At 38.0% G+C, this 20216-nt stretch overlaps 1 protein-coding gene across 1 annotated transcript in view; it reads left to right on the forward strand.

Moving 5' to 3' along the window:
* Positions 1–6346: 6346 nt before the first annotated feature.
* The window catches only part of LOC140228817 (extracellular matrix organizing protein FRAS1-like), a 241756-nt gene continuing 227886 nt past the window's right edge, over positions 6347–20216 (forward strand). Inside the window, exon 1 of the mRNA XM_072309090.1 lies at positions 6347–7464. Within this exon, the coding sequence (XP_072165191.1) occupies positions 7374–7464 (91 nt within the window). The 5' untranslated portion in view covers positions 6347–7373. The remainder of the gene's footprint in view (positions 7465–20216) is intronic.

The raw sequence follows: 20216 nt of genomic DNA on the forward strand, positions 1-20216 counted from the left end.
AACTGAATTCTTCTAATCCCAATATCCCTTCTCACCGCCTGCGCCAAAATTGTCTTTACCAATAAAAACAAATATGGTGAAAGTGGGTCGCCTTGCCTCACTCCTCGCTTTATATCAAAATAACCTGTCGAACACCTTCGTTCATAACACAACTACTGATTCCGTTATACAAAATTTTTACCCAAGAACGAAACGACACACCAAACCCAAATAATTCTAATGCCTTAGATAAAAATTTGTGCGAAACTGAATCAATCGCTTTTTCAAAATCAACTGCTACCAAAAATAATGCCTCTTCTTCACAATAATTTTTGCAATAAAAAATCATATCATCTATTAAACGCAAAGCCTCACCAATATACCTGTTTTCTATATAACCCACTTGATCCAGATGAACAATCTCATATAAAACTCTTTTTATTCGCTTTGCCATTATCTTAGAAAGCATCTTATAATCCGTATTCAACAAAGACAGTAATCGGTCTATATATCTTTTTAATATATAATGGATCTTTGCCCCCCTTTTCAATCAATGTTATTACACCTTGTTTTTTAGACGTTGCTAAACTACCTTTCTCAAACGCTTCATTAAAAACTTCAACCCATAAACTTCCTATAATATGTGACCAAAATGTGAAATAAAATTCAACTGTAAAACTATCATTTCCAGGTGATTTATTTAATTTCATACTTTTTAAACACTCCCAACATTCTTCTTTAGTAATTTTTCCTTCACACAAACTCTTACTTTCATCACTTAATTGAGGAATATCCTTACAAAATACACTTTCTCTAAAATCTTCACACACTAATCCATTTTCTGAATACAAATTTCTGTAAAAATCTCTAATCAAACACATTATCACATCCTTCTCTTTAATCACCTCTCCCTTATTATCACACATTTCCCGTATAACTGTTTTCTCTATATTCGACTTCAGCAACTGCTCAAAGTACTCTTGATTCTGTTCACCCTCTTCATACCAAACCACTCTTGACCGAACTTTTAATCAATCCGTATACACATTATACAATTTCTTAAATTCACTTTTTTTTACTCTCTATATCCTATAAAATTCCACCACTATCAGGAGACGACAAAAGATCTCTCTCCAAAATATATATTTCATATTCCAATTGCTGTATACTTAATCTTCTCTCCTTTGATTTTTTCTTCAAAAATTTCTATACAAAATTTCTCATTTTCACCTTTAAAAAATCCCAGAAAGATGATTTAGTATCAAATTCCGTCAACCATTGTGATTCAATACTTTTTATTTCTTCATTCATTCCCTGTACAAATTCCTTATCAAAACACAAACTATTATTTAATTTCCAATACGACTTCCCATAATTTTTATTATGTCGAATAGGTTTCAATTGTCAAAAAAAAAAAAAAAAATCCCAGAATGATCAGGTGCTACTGATGATATAATCTCACATGTTCGTACTGAACTTTCCAAAGCGACTTTGAACCAAGGGAGCAATTTGCCTAAAAGTAAATCTCTTTAACGCTGGGTTCCGTTTCCGCCATGTATATCAATCAAATTCATTTTCTTTGAAAACCCCTCTAATTCTTTACTAACACTCATTCTCAAATTAGTACTTACACCCATGTAATCCAAATCTTTATTCTTTACTACATTGAAATTTCCCCCTAAAATTAACGAATATAATTTTGATAAACAATCATCAAATTCCCAAGAAAATCAATTTGTCGATGCACCCTATCTCTTGTTGGGAGATAAACATTTCCCAAAAGCAGTTTATAACCTAACAAATCCCCTCTTAAAACCACAAAACGCCCGTCATCATCTTTCACAACTTGATCAATCATAAAATTCAATCCAGGGGCTAACAAAATCATTACTCCCCTACTATATGATGATTTGACCCATGACTAAAAATAATACGTCCTCCCCAGTCTCTTTCTCACTCTCCCTCAATATCAGACACACACACACACACACACACACACACACACACACACACACACACACACACACACACGCGCGCGCGCGCGCGCACGCACATCTGCACACATTCACATACAGGCAAAATACAGGATGGTGCCAGTGCATAACAGAGAAGCAGACTGTTGATTTCTAGGAGAGAAAAGGAGGATGGAGGTAGGATGTGAATTCAGGTACGGGTGTGTAGAATGTATAGGGTTCAGGCAGTAGAGAGTTACGAGGGATGTAGGAGAAGAAAGTTGAGCCGAGGTAGATTGATGAGGGAGGATCTTATTGAGAGAAGTCAGTGTATAGTGGATACAACATGAGACGACGTATCTGACAAGACTTCATTCTTGAGTCCCCTCCTCAGTCTCGTCTCGGCAAAATCTCGGCGGTGCTGTTACAAATTACTAAAGCGCGCCCTCAGTTGTTACGAAGTGCAATGCTATAATACTAGTACATTGTCACACTATCAGATTACCCATTTCTATGCATTTTCAACGTGGACAATAATTGTAAAGCTCCTTCACTCCTGAATAAACATGATTAAGTGAGGTATGGAAAGTTTCCATACTAAAATATATTAATGTATGGACAGCAAAAATAAACTAATGTATAATGAAAATGATGAAACTACTTGTTTAATGAAACGAACGAATTTCCAATAAATTACAATTTGAATAGATCAACTAGAAGTAGGAAACTATTTAAATACAATCTTCTGATCAAACTTTGTCCAAATGCTGATCTTGGAGCAAAAAGATAGATTTTAAGATAGTCCATGGATTAAGTAGATTCTGATAGCATAAAACCAATGCGCATAATATGACCTTATCCATGACAACGGACATCCAACGACGAATGCGCGCTATACTCTACGAACTTGCAAGGTACACACAAAGAGTACAGAAAATGTAGCTTCTACACTCTTTGGTACACACTAGGTCCTAATGCATGTATGCCTATTTCATGTTTTTGTTTTTGTTTTTTGTTTTTTGTTTTTTGGTCGGGTTGGGGGGGGGGGGTGGGTGGGATACATTTTAAGTGAATTCCCTCGAATTCTTGTCATTACTAACTGAAAAACAGCCATGACTGATGTTAGTACCGTGATCAAATAAAAATGAATGAATGAATGAATGAATGCATGAATGAATGAATGGTAATATTTATAATAACGCGTATTATGTATACCTACATTGTTTTGTTGTTCTGTTATTGTTGTTTGTTTTTTTATTCACAAATATAATCCGCATGAAGTACAGTGACCACGGAAGGGTTGTGAATGAAGCGTAGAGAGCAAATCATTTCACTACACAACTGAAATATGCCATCAAAATTTAAGGAAATAGCTCTCAATATTGGAGCAGCATCAACCTAAGTCATAGGCTTGTCTTACAAACTTCATCTGCCGCTACTCCACTTAATTATTACAAAATGGGTTCTATTGTATTCGTGTCTAATGAAATTTTCAAGAAAACTGTTCACAGCGCAATGATGCAGGCCTCTGGGAGCAGTGACAACTTAAAGGGATGGTATAGTATTGGTTGAGGTGAGTATACCCTTTTTTCAATGGGATAACCTTTCGGTTGAGATAGGGCTTCAGGTTTCCAGCGATTTTTTATGATTTTTTTTATGATTTTTTTGTTGTTGTAGATAATGAGAAACCTCCTCTTATGAAATATGGACGAGCATATAAGTCTGAGAGGAAATTCAAAGTTGTTTATTTATCTATTTATTTTTTAAATTCATGTTCCATATTCCATATTTCATATTCAGGTTTCATATTCTATTTGATTTCGAATGAAATACGTTTAGTACAACAGTCAGTTTGAGATGAAATTGCACAAAATGTATAAGGACATATAATAATGTGTGATATGAGGAACCTACTAAAAAGCAATGCTTGTAGGATGTAGGTTCCAAAGTTATGATTTAAGCGTTTGGTACAACATGCTAATTACGAAAGATGACTAAACACATGCAATAATTCAATATGTCGAGATTATAAAATCTACGCAATGTACAAAATAGCATATAATGTTCATGATAAAACTCAAGGTATCAATGCTAAATAAAGTAGCAATTTTGATCAAGCAGATGTAGTCACCCGAGCGAGGCATCATTGCGAATAAGCACAGATATATCAAGTGATCACGGCAAGTGATTTAACATAGGATTTAAAAAAAAGAATGGCTTTTAGATTTTGCTTAAAGGAATTCAGAGAACAGTTTGATGAAAATTGGTTTTGAAATGGCTGAGATATCCACAACAAATGCCATCCTAAGAAAAGGTGGGATCCACCTTTTTTATAGGATAGCTCTGTTTTACTTTGATATCTTAGCCATTTCAAAACTGATTTTTATCAAAAAACAAACAAACTCAACAACAACTTTGGATTCCCTTAGAATTGTATGCTTTTTTCTAAAGTGATTTCTAAGTATCTAGCCTAAAGTTGAAGGCTCAATCCTCATCTCAACCAGTACCCTACCATCCCTTTAACTTTTTGCGAGATACTTAGAAACTACATGTACTTTATGAAATGTTAAAGAGCATACAATTCTAAGAGGAATTCAAAGTTTATTTGATGAGATATCCAAAAACAGCAAAATCATTCTAATAAGATGTAGGACCCACCTTTTATTAGGGTCACTTTGTTTTGGATATCTCAGCCATTCAAAACAAATTTTCACAAAATAAACTTTGAATCCTTTTAGAATTATTTGCGCTTTCATATTTCATGAGATGTTTTTCATTATCTAAAAAAAAAACCAACAACAAAATCATCACCAAAAAGTTGGAAACCTGAAGCCCCATCTCAACTGACACTGTAATCAAACATTATTATCTTGCAATCGAACATAAGAATTGCCACTCAACTTGATGATTAAAAAAATGACGTAGTATGTCCAACACTTTCCCTTATATATATGTATATAATCGATTATAATATATATATATATATATATATATATATATATATATATATATATATATATATATATTATATAAATTATATTGCATTTGTGAACTTTCATGAAATTCTAAAGGCCGTGTCACACCTTAATTCCGGGCAAGCCTTGCGTGCGGCTTAGGAAGAACAATTTTTACTACCCGGAGGTCCCCGCAGATGACCCGCACATGACAGTACCTAGCACGTATTTCACCCGTAGTCGCTCGGGGGTGCGCATGCAAATCCTTTTTACCCGCAACCATTTCTAGACCTTGTCACACCTTTCCGGGCAAGCTACGTAGGCTTGTTGCGTCTTGGGATTTTCCAGCATATACAGGATAATTTCTGAGGGCGGACAAGGATTTGGGCGAGTTTTGCATGTATCTTATACTTGCGGGTATTCTGTGTGACCTGCGTGCCAGGTGCGTGGGGGCTGACAACTCAGTGAATGAATTCCTCTGAAGGAATGGCCGCATACGGGGACTGCGAAGTACCTGCGTGGGAGTTGCCTGCGAGGTGCTGCCGCTAAGGGCCTCCTACTGGCGTTCTGCGTGGACCTCCTCGGACAATCCCCGCGACTCACCCGGAAAAAGTTTTGGTCATACTCAAAACTTGGCTGCGGGTAAATCAGACTTGCGTGCGCACCTCCGGGCAACTACGGGCAAGATACGCGCTAGGTACTGTCAGGTGCGGATCAACTGCGGAGAGCTCCGGGTATAGCAAATTATTTGTTTCCCCGCAAGTCAACCCCCAAAATTTCCCCAGATACGATATGACAAGGCCTTGAGCATGCTCAAAACTTGTTCCGAGTGAGTCGCGGGGGTTGCCCGCAGAGGTACACGCAGAACACCAGTAGGAGACTCTTATCGGCAGCACCTCGCTAGCAACTCCAACGCAGGTACTTCGCAGTATCCGTATAAGTCGCTCGTAACAGAAAACGGATCTGTTTCAAAGCTCTCACGCAGGTCACACGAAATACACGTAAGTAGAAGGTAAATAACACGCGTCTAGCAGGTAAGACACAAGTGCGAAACTCGCAAACATTCTTGTCCGCCTGCAGAAAATTCTCCTGCGTGCTGGAAAATCCCTACTCGCAACAAGCCCGCGTAGCTTGCCCGGAAAGGTGTGACACCAACAAAATCAGTGTTCATGCTGTTTGACACGGGTCGTAAATGACACCAAAGGGGTATTCTTAGAGCAAAAGATTTTGAGAAAAATCTCTTTGCCAACATCAACAGCACACAACGAATGGAAAACCGCCAGCTACGTTCTACGTGTCGAAAGTTTAGTGTGGCGGTGCAGAACGAAGCATGAGACTGTAGCGATGCGGTCGGTCAACGCCGTTCTACAGGGGTACCGAGAGGTACAGTACCGAAACTCGTTTACTGTGTAGTACAGTGTTCTTGTACACACACAATTGTGCCACTACTGCTCGGCTGGTCGCCTTGAGCTAGATGGTGGACGGCGCGGGCCTGTAGGTCGGAAAGACAAATATAGTGTCCCTTGGCGCTATATGAGGATTGCTGGAAGGAGCATTTTGTCCCATTTCCTTGGAAGGAGACGAATTGTTGTCTTATTTGTGGAGTAACATAATTCTTAACTAATCTGTGAACTGGAAGTTTGGGAAGTTTTTGCTCTGGACAGTGCGAGCACCTCCGTCGCGTCGCTCCGAACTCGGTCCGTTCTCGTTCGTTGACTTCCACCCCTCTGTGAGCCTGCTGGCTGCTGCGCTGCCGGTGTAGCTGATTTGTAGCAGGGCAGTGTCGCTAGATTATTTTTGCCTTGGAAACGACTAAATCCGGACCTGCTCATACACAAATCTGGGGAATATATCGTCTGGAGACTGTTCTTGCTTATGGACTCACCTTATATCTGGATTATTGTGGAATATTAAGTACTTTCCAAATTTCCTACCGCTTTTGGAGAGTTCTAACGGTGTTAGTACTTGACAAAAAGTTGCTAAAATTGTTGAGGATCCAGAAAGCGAAAGATTTTCACCAAAGTTCGATACAGCTGAGATTATCTCACAGGCGTTACATGACACATTATTTTCAGACATTTCGAGCGTGAATAGTTCTGATTGAGGATATTTACTCTTGTTCTGACTATTCCGTGCCCACTGCTTCACTAGTTTTGTGGTTTTCAAACCGCACCGGAGGTGGAAAAACAAACTTTTGTGCGGACATACAAGAGGCTCCCGTAAACGTCTAGTACACAACCGGTCTGGTGCCCTAGCTTTCTGTACCCATTTCGCGCATTCCCTTTCACGCAAGTCTCCTCACTAGCGTTCTTCACGGTGTCTTTTGATTCGCACGAATGTCTCTGCTTTCTTATCCTTTACATATCTTATGAACTCGTGGATAGTTAACATCGAAATGAGTGGGGAATTTATGCGACTGACTGCGTAGATTTCGTTTCTTTTGGCAGTAGACCAGTCTGTTCATTTGTAAAAGCCAGGAAGGTGTACGATGAGAATGATGTCTTCGGTCAGTAGAACGGCGTTTGCTCTATGGCTTCTGGCGTCTGGTATCGTAGTACTACTTCCGGTATTTGTGAACGGTAAGTAAATATGTTGTTTTGGAACTGGAATGCATGTCAGGTTAAAAGCTTACTTCGTGTCTGTTTGTGTTGCATTCAAGGGAATGTGTATTTCAATGGGGCAGGCCTTTAATGGATTGTTTTGGAGCATTTGGTTAGATCTTTGATATGGTACCAATAATCATATACTGTCGTGTATGTCATTGTGACATTGCCCTTTGCATAATCATGCTCCTTCCTCAAGACTTTACAGTGAAGGAAGGCGTAAATTACAGTACATCACATGCAAAAGCGAAGATCTGTAATGTTGTGTGTATTTTAGGAGACTACTTCATGTCTAGGTGATCCAAGTGATAACACTGTTCAATCATTTATTCAAGTGTATTAAATTCTATATCAAGATGCATTCAAAACCTTTTGGGGATATTGAACTATTATTATTAACTTTACAGGATATGTCCTGACACTATAGTCTCATTCTCCCTAACCATACAAGTACTCCCAATGGCCAAGTCCTGCTCCTCTAGCATGAATTGTTATGGTTGGTTGTGGCAAGTCACTTGAATGTGACGTACATGTACTGTAGGCCTACAATATAAACTTATGGCAAGAGACAAGAATTTGAATGAGTTGATAACTGTGTTTGTGTTGTAGTTGTTCATGATGTGTGTATTTAAATGCCTTACGTTTTAGCTGTAAAAATGGGAATCAATATTGCACATTTTATAACTGCATACAATGTGCACGTACCTCTGCAGAATCACACCTCCCTGATCTGATGTTGGCACAGAGCTACATAATGCATAATATACAATCAAGTATCACAGAAGGCAGATAATCTGCAAAAGTATGCTTGTTCTCTAAGTTTTATGTGTGAACAATAGACTGTGTGAATGCATACTTGCCAACTAGTAAGATTTTATCAGATTCAGTAAGATTTTTTACGTTGAAAATAGCAAAATCAGATTTTCTGTCAGAAAAATCAGATTTTTAAAAAATATTTACCTTTCATGTGTATTTTCTGAAGATTTGAGCGAGAGTAAGATTTTTAACTTCAGTTTGCATAGAAAATAAGATTTTTGCAATCCATGAGTAAGATATTTCATCTTGAAATGTTGGCAGGTATGCGTTCAAGATCATTAGAACATACCGTAAAATACTATAGGCCTTTTTCATTATGTTGTTACAGTTCTATTGGAAGCTCTGTGTAGCAAAAGTCAGTGTCGGCTTTACATGTCAGTGTTGCAGTGCATCTCCGCACTACAAACAAGTTGGATTTTGATAGATTTTAGATATTTAATCGGCCTAACAGAATGGTAGAGGTTTTGTCAAAATTTGATATTGAGTAAGGAAGTAGAAGAAATCTTAAAAGCTCACATGTTTCCATAGTACTGGTGATATTAATTATAATCAAAGGAAGTGAGAGAAGGTGTTAAATCTTCAATATTACCTGTTATGAATGTTTATAGAACAGTTTCGTCTTTTGACATGAATTCCATTTGAAGATTTTTAAGTTGCATCCTTTCACATCAAATTTGTATTGTCCTGCAATACAGTACACATGCAGCAATACTGACTTCAGGAGAAGGGATTGTAGTTTGTCAAATTGTCCATCAAAAACATAATTGTCATGTGATATTTTGTGTACTAACCAGTGGCAGAGTTGTGAGGCAATGACGTTATTGAATTGCTTCTTATATGCTTTGTGATTGCAACTGATGTCACTGAAAGTGTAAGAAATTTAAAACCGTAAAACTTCTTAACTTTATTATATTTTACCCAGGGTGTTGATGAATAATACCATTACTCAGTTGAAAATAAAATTTGACATGGCATGTCATTGCATTTTACCATGTAAGTACAATGTACAAGTATTTCTTCCCAGAAGGGGCCAAAAAAAAAAAAAAAAAAAAAAAGAGAGAGAGAAAAGGAAAGAAGTCGGATTCTCCACTTTGCAAACCTACATGAACATTGTGACTCACCAACACCATGGCGCATGGGATTGAATCGTCCTTTTTATCTCTTTGTCGTGTCTGTGGTTTCCAGAGGGTTCACAGTTTGGTTGTCTTGTTAGAAAGCTGTCTTTGAGTGAGCGTGCTCTCTCTCGTTCGTTGTCTGTAAGACATGATAATTCACGCATGACCATGAGCAAGCGCATGACAGACACCTACTGGCAGCAGTCTTAACACAGAGAGCAACGCGTACTCATAGAATGGTACTGCTTGTGACCATAGGAACAAGCAAAAGTTTTCCCTCTACCATGATGTTTGAGATTTGTGTCTGCTGTTTTCACATGATTGATGCATCACACTTCTGTCAGAACATAAAGTCTTCAAACATCAAGAAAATTAAAAGGGACATTTTTCCTTGAAGATGTCTGTGGCGTTCCAATAATTCATACAAAGTAGAAACACTTGTATGCATACTCCTGGAGCTGATGATGTTTTGTAACTAGATAAAGTCAGTAGGCAATTGTATACAGTTGTATCCACCTCCTTGGTTGTATAATATAGCTGCACTGCCATGTTTTTCAAGTGTGTCAAAATTTCTGACTGGGCTGAGGTGCAATCATGTTTGATGTACAAGGAAGGCAGGGCACATCTGACCACAAATCAGTACAACAAACATACCCTGCACTAAGTGACAGAACCTAGTTTACATAATTTGTAGCTAAAAGACTTCACTTCTTTGTGGTTTTGTTGGACTTTTTGTTGTTGTTGTTGATAACCAAGCCATAATGTACTCTCAACCAGACACTTTGTTTCTCTTTAATAAGGTAGTGGTAGGGGTCAGGACCTTTCAGTGGTCCCCTTCCTCTAGAAGGATAGAACAAAGAAGCAATCAAGCATCAAGTTGATTTTCCAGTCTGCTTAAAGCAGCCAATTAAATCCTATTCAGTCTAAGGGGGATGTTTACCCTGGATTAGGCCCCTTCCTCTTTGAACTTGAGCTTGGCTGAAACCACTTGTGGGTAAGCTGTGAAAAGGATCATGACATCCATTGTCAGAGGTCTTCATTAAAAAAAGGGGAAGAGTTTGGTAACTTTTAGCTTGAAAGCAGGGGCAATTCAGGGGTAACTTACGGGTTTCAATGCCATGCCTGTAGCTAAAGCTGACTTCTTTGACTTTATAAGATTACCATCCATCGCGATGGATACAAGTGAATGTTGGTGTCCCTATTCAGATACTTTAGCTTTTCTTATGTGGACAATCTCAATGCAAAAGAATGGGAGACACAATGAGTATTACCCAAGTAGGGTGTGATTCTCAGGGCAATGTTTAACTCTAAATCAAGTTCAGTATTGATCAGGGCAATTCATTGTAAGAGTTTCAATGCCATGCCTGTAGCTATTTAAAAGCTGACTTCATTGACTTTTATAAGACTTTTATAAGACTTTTATAAGTGTTGTTGATCCAAGTGGATGCTGTTGTCCCTGGATACTTTCTTTAAATTGACAATCACAATACAAAAGCCTGGAAGACACAAATGACAAGTGGTGTGTGATGTTCAGGGTAGTGTATGTTCAGCTCGAGTTAATCATGAAATTAAAAATGCTAACATGTTAAAGTCCTTATACAGTATTTGTACTGTAATTACACTGGTCAGTGCAATCATATTGATTTTTTTAAGTGCTCTTTTTAGCACCGTATTATATGATACATAGGTTTACAGTTTGTAGCTCTGTGATACTGATAAGACATTGCAATGCCTTGTTGGTTGGATATGATACACACAAATGAAATATTGAACATTATGATAAAGAAACTGCACCCTAGAAACAGTGCACTGTCATATTTTACATGCAGTTGTCGGATATCTTCAGGTATATTGCAGTCAGGAAATTTGCTGAAGTGTTGAGCAAACATACTTGCAGTGGGTAAGTTCAATGTGCTATAAGATTTTTACAGTAAACAAATTCACATTTGTTTAAGATATGTGAAGTATATCTTGTGGTGATAGACTCAGTTGATATGAGTAAAGCTATTTCATTAAAAGAGATAAGAGTACATTGTACATGTGAGTATATTTTGATTTACAGGAAGGACAGCGCCTTGGTATTCATGTTTTCTAGTAATAGTCATAGACTTGTTAGGACAAATAACTGTGTGCTACTAAACTAGCAAGTGTGGGATGCCTTTTTTGTGAGTAGACTTGTCTGTTCGGTCTGAATGTTGTTTTTATGTTTATGTTTATTTCAGCCATAACTGGGGGTTTCAGTATAAAATTTGGAATTATTCATTGATAAGGTGCTGTCAATGAAACATTGTCTCAGGCAGTTGGAACTAACGACTGTAGGAGGGCTTGCTGAGCTGGTATCATATACAGTGTGCGACATACACAGGCGTAACATGGTACTCATGGCAGATCTCACTACCTCTGTTTCACACAGTGAAGTGTCACAGCGTGATGTGGAAGTGATTAAATGGCTGACGTCTGTAGATTTCGTCATGATGCCTTGCTTGTGCTTTCTCTCTCTCTCTCTCTCTCTCTTTCTACACACACAGACACTCTTCATCAACCAGGGGGAAAAAAGTTTTGCCTCCGCGGTATTCCTGAATTCCCTTCCGTGCAAACCAAAGACACTTACTCTGTTCATAGAGTTTCATGGTCAAGCATATTTCCTGCCATCATAATAATGATATGCTGTGGTGATGGTTCTTTTTGTTCAATCTTCCCCTCATGTTTTTTTTTTTCTGGGGAAGTGTCAGTTCTATTTTTGATATTAGGATGACCCCCCCCCCCCATTACATGTCTGGTGCCCTGTAGCCCCCTGAGGAACCCCCTCCTCTCCTGTAGATTAGTCTGAAATTATCAGGGAGTTAGAAACAGAGACTTTAGGGGATAGGAGGTCTCCTGCTGATCACTTTTTGAGCAGATCTCAGTAAAGTCCCATAACCTGCCAATGATACTGGCTAAAAATAGTTACAGCCTGTACCTGCTTCTGTGCATCTCCATTCTGCAGTGTAGGAACTCTGCCTGCATCAAAACGTGAATGAAATGTTACTACCCAAATGGAATGATTCGCTTTTGTGCTGGGTTTTGAAACTTTACCATAGGCCAATTAGGAAACAGAGAAGCATCCCAGCTGGTTAGTTTGTGCTTGCATTATGCACAAAGTGACTTCACTGTACATTGTTGGGAAGGATCTCGCCTTGTTCTTGTGTGGTATCAAAATAAATGCAAGTCATGTGAAATGAAAGAGCTTTGCACTGATTGACAACATGAAGAATTAGTCCTACATTCATTAATGGTGACAAAGTATGGCCCATTACATATTCAGATTTCACTGGAGAGTGTTAAGAAGTCCTTCTCTGCTCGATTGCATGTGCTATTGTTTTGTTTTGTTTTGTTTTGTATTTTTCCTTGGAGAATTTGAGTAGCCCAGACTCTTAAAACCTCTCTTCCCCTTCACTGAATCCTGAGCCTAATCCCAGCACACAATCCAGCTAGGATCAACAATCGCAGCTTCAAGTCTGAGCTTTGCTCCTCTTTCACGTGTAAAAAAGGGCTTTACTTTTTGGCACTACCGGTAAACTCTTTCACACAGTGCACAGAGGTTCTTCTTCTGGAACCGAAAGATTTTCTTTTTGTTGTTGTACCTTTTTCAATCTCTATCTTGTGTAGTTCCAAGTTGCAAGCTAAAGGCTGGCGGTGTATTTACTGTAACTTCTGATGGTTCTGTCATATTATGTATCAAATGTTGATTGTTTGTACAAGAGCTGATTTTAAATATACTGTACAGGTAACATTGTGCCTAGAGAAGCTCCATTTTGATAGCAGACACTTAGTACAGAACACTTAAATGCAAATTACTGGGAAAGATGTGTCATTTTAACATTACATGTTGCCTTTATTCAGTGTGTATGTACCTTGACCCTCTTTGGACTGCGTCCACAAACAAAACACACCAAAAAAGAAAAAAAAAAGAAGAAAAGAAAGAAGTCCAGTGGCACATTATTCGTAATGAAATTGCCAGCAGTTAACAACAGGGTTGATTCTAAGCATCAGTCACCAAGCTTTTCTTTTCAAATGAGGGATGAAATCATCACAAGTATAATGTACCCACACATACAAAACCTATGTATAATTAGATGTGTATGAAGTTAGCTGGAATCTTGATATAGCAGAGAGAGAGAAAACAAAAAGATTCTTGGCTAGTTGGCAAGCAAAGACTACCGAGTACCGTACTCTTTATGATCTATAGAAGAACACAGACTACCGCTGAAGAGGTTACTGCCTCTGACCAGACTGGATCTTTTAGCCACAGAGAACAAAAGGGGTGTTTGCCCTCCAATTGTAATGTGACCATTGTTCAGGTGGTGTCCAGATAGTCTTGTGGCATTCCACAGGAATGTGGGTTTGTTGTTGTTGTTTTTGTGTGTGCCCCTGTGTTTAGCAAAATGTCTATAGATAGAGGCCTGATACATGTATTTTTTTTTTTTACCCTGAACCAAGTTTCAGCATGATACAGTACAGAGAAGAAAAGACAGGATCATGCCTAATGAAAGTAAAACTTTGCTAGACTTTGGACATTGTATTTTGGCCAATAGATTTCACAGAAAAAAGAAATAAAGTGAAGAGAGTGCAAGTTACCAGTACTGTTTGAAATGTGCTTAATCCCTGCCTACACCTACTCATATACAGAAGACTGTCCTGCCTCTGGTTTGTACTTTGCTGTAGAGCATACTGCTATCCCTATGTCACCAAAGATATTACCAAAAATGAAAAGAAAAAGAACTTTGTTCTTCGTATTTGAACCAAAGCTTTATAAATGATATTGAGTGCACTTAAAGGCATAATTTACCATTTGCAGATGAAACAAAAGCCCAGCATTAGTGCTTTAAAAAATGTGAGTTAGGGATAGAAACAACCACTGTAAAAATTTTAATCAGTAAAAACGATGTTAAGTATTGTTAAATACACAAAATGTGAACAATGGGTGTAATAAAAATTCTTCCAGACTAAACCGTCTACAGTTACGGTTTATTGAGAAAAATACAGATATTTCCTTATATTTTAGGCTTTATCGCAAAAATTGTATATGATAGGATGCTTTGTGGTACAACAGACCTACACATATGCATTAAATGTCATATCTTGAAAATTTTTGAAATCACTGTTCCCAAAGGTAAATAGGAACTTTAATAATGCGATATGCACACTGCAGTTTTATTCCAGGGATTGATACTACTCACGAGGTCTACCTGATGAAAGTACTTCAAGTAAAAAGGAAAAACAAAACAAAACAAAACAAAACAAAGGAGTCCAGAAATGTTACATTGCAGGTGAAGCATTGCTAGTATTGTCAACTTATTCTCTCAGGTTTGTGAGAAGTTGACCCCTTTTATACAGGCCCTTGTTTGTGTGTATTATGAAAGTGTTGTATACAATCCAAGTGTCTGATGGGGATTGATCATACAGCCTATAAAGGTAAAGTGTGTATTTATGAGCAAAGGCAGCACCAACAATGAACTATGAAAACGGAAGCATACAAAATAATGTATTCTAGCTTCTTACCTCTTACAACACCCAACCATTTACATGTAACTAATGTCTAACCAGGTGGACACTGGCATATGATGTGAACAGTACCCCCCCCCCCCATTCAGACTTTTGTCTTCCTTTGATCTCTTTATGTAATGCAGATACGACAAATTAATCTTAAGTACTAGGTACTGGTACTCATGATTGATTTCAACCTTTGAGAAAGATCCCATTTTCTTTCCAAAAAGAGAAAGAAAAATTAAGTCACACACAAAGAAGAAGAATTTTCATGTGAGAAAGAAAAAACAAATATCCAAACAAACAACACTGCAAGGACAACAACCCAGACAGATTTGTGTTCTGACTCGAGTCCTGCTTTAGAAGGACGCGCCAGAAATAGTGAAATACCCAAATAAACTTTTATGCAAATGATGCAAGTAGTTGGCTGTTTAGTACACAAGGGTTTTCCATTGTTTTCCATTTTCAATTCACAATTTATTTGCTTCATGTAGGATTGCTTCAGCATCCCCCTTCCAAAGACTAAAAACAGGAATAACACCACTCAAAATGAATTGGTCTAAAGTGTCTGCTGTGGTGGTGGTGATTTTTTTCCCCTAATAGTATTCCATCAAAATTTCCTATGTTAGTCTATTATTGAACAAAGTATTCTAGATGTCAATCTGAAATACAGTCAAACTCGGATACCTCGAATTCGTCGGGACTGAAGAAAATGGTTCGACGTACGCGAATTTCGAGGTACGCGTACGTCGAATTTTCTTCGACTTATCCGATGTTTATCGATGTTCGACGTTTATCGATGTTCAACATGTCTGTTATAGTGCCTACTGATTGTTTGCATGCTTGTCAATTTGAATTGAATCAACTTTTATATGAATGAATTGAGTGAAAATCGGAAATGAAATCAAAATTTCAGAAATAAAGATTTTGGTGGCCCGATCGCGCCACCAAAAAAAAAAAATCAAAAAAAAAAAAATCGGATGTTTGCCTTTACTTTTGAAAATGAACAGCGGTAACAATCGGCTACGTAAGATGCTAAAATAAATGTCAGGTGTTTGCGTTTAATTGTGGAAATGAATGACGGTAATATTCGACTCGGTATGATACTAAAATAAATGTCGGATGTTTGCTCATACTTTTGGAAATGAATAACGATAAGACTCAGCTCCGTATGGTGCTAAAACTAATGTTAGATATTTGATTTTGCGTTCGGAAATGAATAAGAATAACATTCGGCTCCGGAAGACGCTGAAATAAATGTCGAATTTTTGCTATGACGTTCGGAAATGAAAAACAATAACATTCAACTCCGTACGATGATTAAATAAATGTCGGACGTTTCCTTATACTTTCGGAAGTAAATAGCAATAGCATTCGGCTCCGGAAGATGCTAAAATAGATGTCAGATGATCGTTTTTATGTTCGGAAGAAAATAGCAGTAATATTCCTGCTCCATCATGTCCATATGATGCTAGAATAACTGTCTGATGTTTGCTTTTAAATTTCGAAATGAATAACAGTAACATTCAGCTGCGTTTAATGGTAAAATTAATGTTTGATGTTTGCTTTGACGTTCGGAAAAGAGTAACAATAATATTCAACTCCTGACAATGATGAAATAAATGCTGGATGTTTGCTTTTACGTTCGAAAGTAAATTGCAATAACATTTAGCTCCGGAAGATGCTAAAATAAATGTCGAATGCTTGCTTTGATGTTCTGAAGTGAATAACAATAATATTCAACTCCGTATCGTACGCTGATAACTTATGCCGGATGTGTGCTTTTACGTTCGAAAGTAAATGTCAATAGCATTCAGCTCCGGAAGATGCTAAAAATACATGTCGAATGATTGCTTTTACGTTTGGCATGTTTGGAAGTGAACAGCAGTAACATTCTGCCCCATACGATGATAAAAAAATATTGGATATTTGCTACGGTACATTTCGAAATTATAAATATCAGTAACATTCAGCTATACGTTTCATGGTCCAAAATGTCTGATGTCTGCCTTGACGTTCAAAGATGAAAAACAGTAACATTCGGCTCTGTGCGATGATAAAATAATTGTCAGATGATTCATTTCACTTTCGGAAGTGGACAGCAGTAACATTCGGCTCCGTTCGATAATGAAATAAATGTCGGATGTTTGAAATGAATAACGGTAATATTCTGCTCCCTACTATGCAAAAATAAATAACAGATTGTTGCTTTAACATTTGGAAATGATTAATGGTATTAATCTGCTCAGTTAGATGCTAAAACAAATAGCGGCATAGTGTTTGCTTTCACGTTTGGAAATGGATTAGGATAGTATTCGGCTCCGTAAGATTCTAAAATGAATGTCGGTTGTTTGCTCTTACATTTAAAAATGAATAACGGTAACTTTCGGCTTTTTACAATGCTAAAACAAATGTCGGATGCTAACAAATGTCAGCAAATGCTCCCATTTTCTCATTTCAAACGTAAGTTTTGACCTCCTCAATATAATGGGCATCAACTTTTTAAATAATCTCTACGCCTATTTGTCAAATCTTTAAACACAGAGTAAGATGATTGAATTTTCTATTCATTTGTTTTAGACATGGGCATCTGTATCACTTCAATAATGCTTAATATTAATTTGTCTATGTTTAGTAGGACCGATTTAGTTTTTCTTATGTTTTTCCTGATTTTTTTTTTTTTTTTTTGTCACCAGATTTTACCTTCGACCACCAGAAAATAAAAATCAATGATATTGGTGGCCCGATAAAACTTAGTGTGGAGCCCTGTGTATTCTATTCTTCATTGTGATCGGCCTATACTTCCAGATTTTCATAATCGCATTGCTGGAAAAAAAAGAAGTTTCAGTGCTTGCGTTCTCGGGGAAGTAAACTTCGTGAAAGGCAAAAAAAAAAATAGTTTAAAAAAAGGCACTACGAGGGAGATTGATGTTTTCACAGTGGAGCGTGATTAATGGCAAAGATATTTACTGTCAACGTAAGCAGGTGCGCCTCGACGGCTGAGAAATCTACGCGCGCGGTATGACTGTCTCCATCAAAAATCAAAACACAGTGGTTAAAGAAAAGCAAATGATGGGGCAGCGCATAGTGCTATCGTAAAGCACTCCATTGGCACGGGTGCTATGTGCATACCATGTACGTGTGTTCGGTAGGTGTTGGGGATTTTCCTTGTCAGCTGTGTATCGGGTATTTCTTCTTGGGCGCGCGATTGTTCTGGTCTCAGAATATTATATTTACAATCGAGTGTGAAAACATTTGCATGTCTTCGCTGTTCACGCGCGCTTAATCGGAGATGCTGAGTGATGTTTGCAATTTCGATTCGAGCAACATGCTGGGAAAAACAATAAGTTAATTAAGATCGGGACATTAGATTTCCCTTCGAGGTAACCGAACTTCGAGTTATGTTTTTTCGAGCTACGCGAATTTTAATACACGGAAACTCCATCGGAACAATCGGGACTTTCATTTTGCCCCCGAGGTAAGTGATATTCGGCTTATCCGAGTTCGAGGTATCCGAGTTTGACTGTACCATCATTTAGGACCACACCCATCTGTGCATCTAATGCTCTGTTGCCATTTTCTCTAAAGAAAAACCGTAGCCACAGTTCAAGACTGCTGGTTTTGAATAGATGAATGATTATAATTAGTCTTGCAATGAGGGAGCTGTCAAAATATTAATGCAGGATGGATTTAAAAAAAAAGAAAGAAAGATGAAGAGGCACCTTACATGACCCATCTTCTGCAAGCTTCAATGAAAAGGGGTCTGCAGACATCACATGCACTTGTAAAGTCTTGCTCCCTGCCAACTTCTTTGTTGTCTGCTGTATTCAGCCTAAATGGCGCTATACAGACGCATTAGAGTGGTATCCGTCAATCGATATGCCCAATCGAAAAGTTTATTGGGCCCGCGGCCAGTGAATGGACCCATACCAAAACACAGATATTGGGGGGAAAAATCAATAGCTGAAGCCCAAGAAGGGTCTGCCATTGATTCTGGTGAGGTGTTTGGAAGGAAGCAAAATCCCCTGATCCATTGAGACAGTGATGATAAATGTTTGACCCCTGTGCACTCCAGCCCCCTTACCTTTCAATCTCATCACAGCAGCAATACATACACTGTACATTTCCATTGCTCAATAATGTTCCCACATTACACCCTTTTAGCATTCTAAGGATCATTAATAGGCCTATACATCATTAACTGGGCAAGGAAAGCTACAGTAAGTATTCACTATTGCTTTATAGATAAGGAGTAACAGGAATTGGGCACAAAACATTTGCTTCTTTAATATGCATTTTGGCTTAGTATTCTTCATTGTTTGTCAAATGGTAATATGTCCAGTAGGCTGTTCATATTTCTCAAACCATGGCTTCTGTTTCATGTTTACCTATGAATAATCAGAATACACCTATAACCTAGACCTATTTATACCACATCCCAGATCCTCCATCTCAGCTCACACTCACACAACCCAAACTTTTTCTACTTTGTGCTTGTGTGTGTGTGTGTGTGTGTGCGATTTAAAGATGTGACATTGCAATCATTTATCTTGGTTTATATCAGATTCAGAAGGATTTGTTCAAGCCAGCTTTGAATGATACTGTTTGCCAATACGCAGGGCGACACCCTTTGTGCCAGGCTAGGGTTCTGGAACATTTCCTCCGCAGATTTCCCCAGAGAGGGAGAGAGACAGAAGGATAAAGATAGAAAGAGGGAGAGAGATGGAAATAGAGAGGGAGACCGGTCGAGAGAGGAGAAGGAGATCAAGATGCTAATTCCTTTTCTGATTTCTGTCTCAACGTTTGAACCACCAGTCTCTGTGTGACAAGGAATACGTCTTTCGTAAGGCTTCCTGTGACTTATTGTGAGGAGATTCGTCCCTGTACTGTTCCCTTCCATTCTGTGTATCCAGTAATACTGTGAAACAGGATTGCTGCCTTGTTCATTTATTCCCATTACTTCAGATTCCACAGTATGGTGGGGGGAAATCTTGAAATCAAATGTTGACATTTTCCCCATTTCCCTCTTCTTGACTAGATTTTTAGTCTAATCCCACCTGAAATGCTACTTTGTATAAAAAAAGAAGAAGTTATATGTGTACATAATATTGATAACTGTAGACGGTTGCTCTAGGCAATGTTCCTGCACTCGATTTCCATGCCGGAAGCAGCAAAATAAACGCTTGTTGAAGACAGTGAAGTACAGTCAACCTTAAGTTGAATATACAGTCAACCTTAAGTTGAATCTATTTGGACGGAAGAAATTGCTTC

Source organism: Diadema setosum, chromosome 5 (genome assembly GCF_964275005.1).
Source record: "Diadema setosum chromosome 5, eeDiaSeto1, whole genome shotgun sequence".
Lineage (NCBI taxonomy): Eukaryota > Metazoa > Echinodermata > Echinoidea > Diadematoida > Diadematidae > Diadema > Diadema setosum.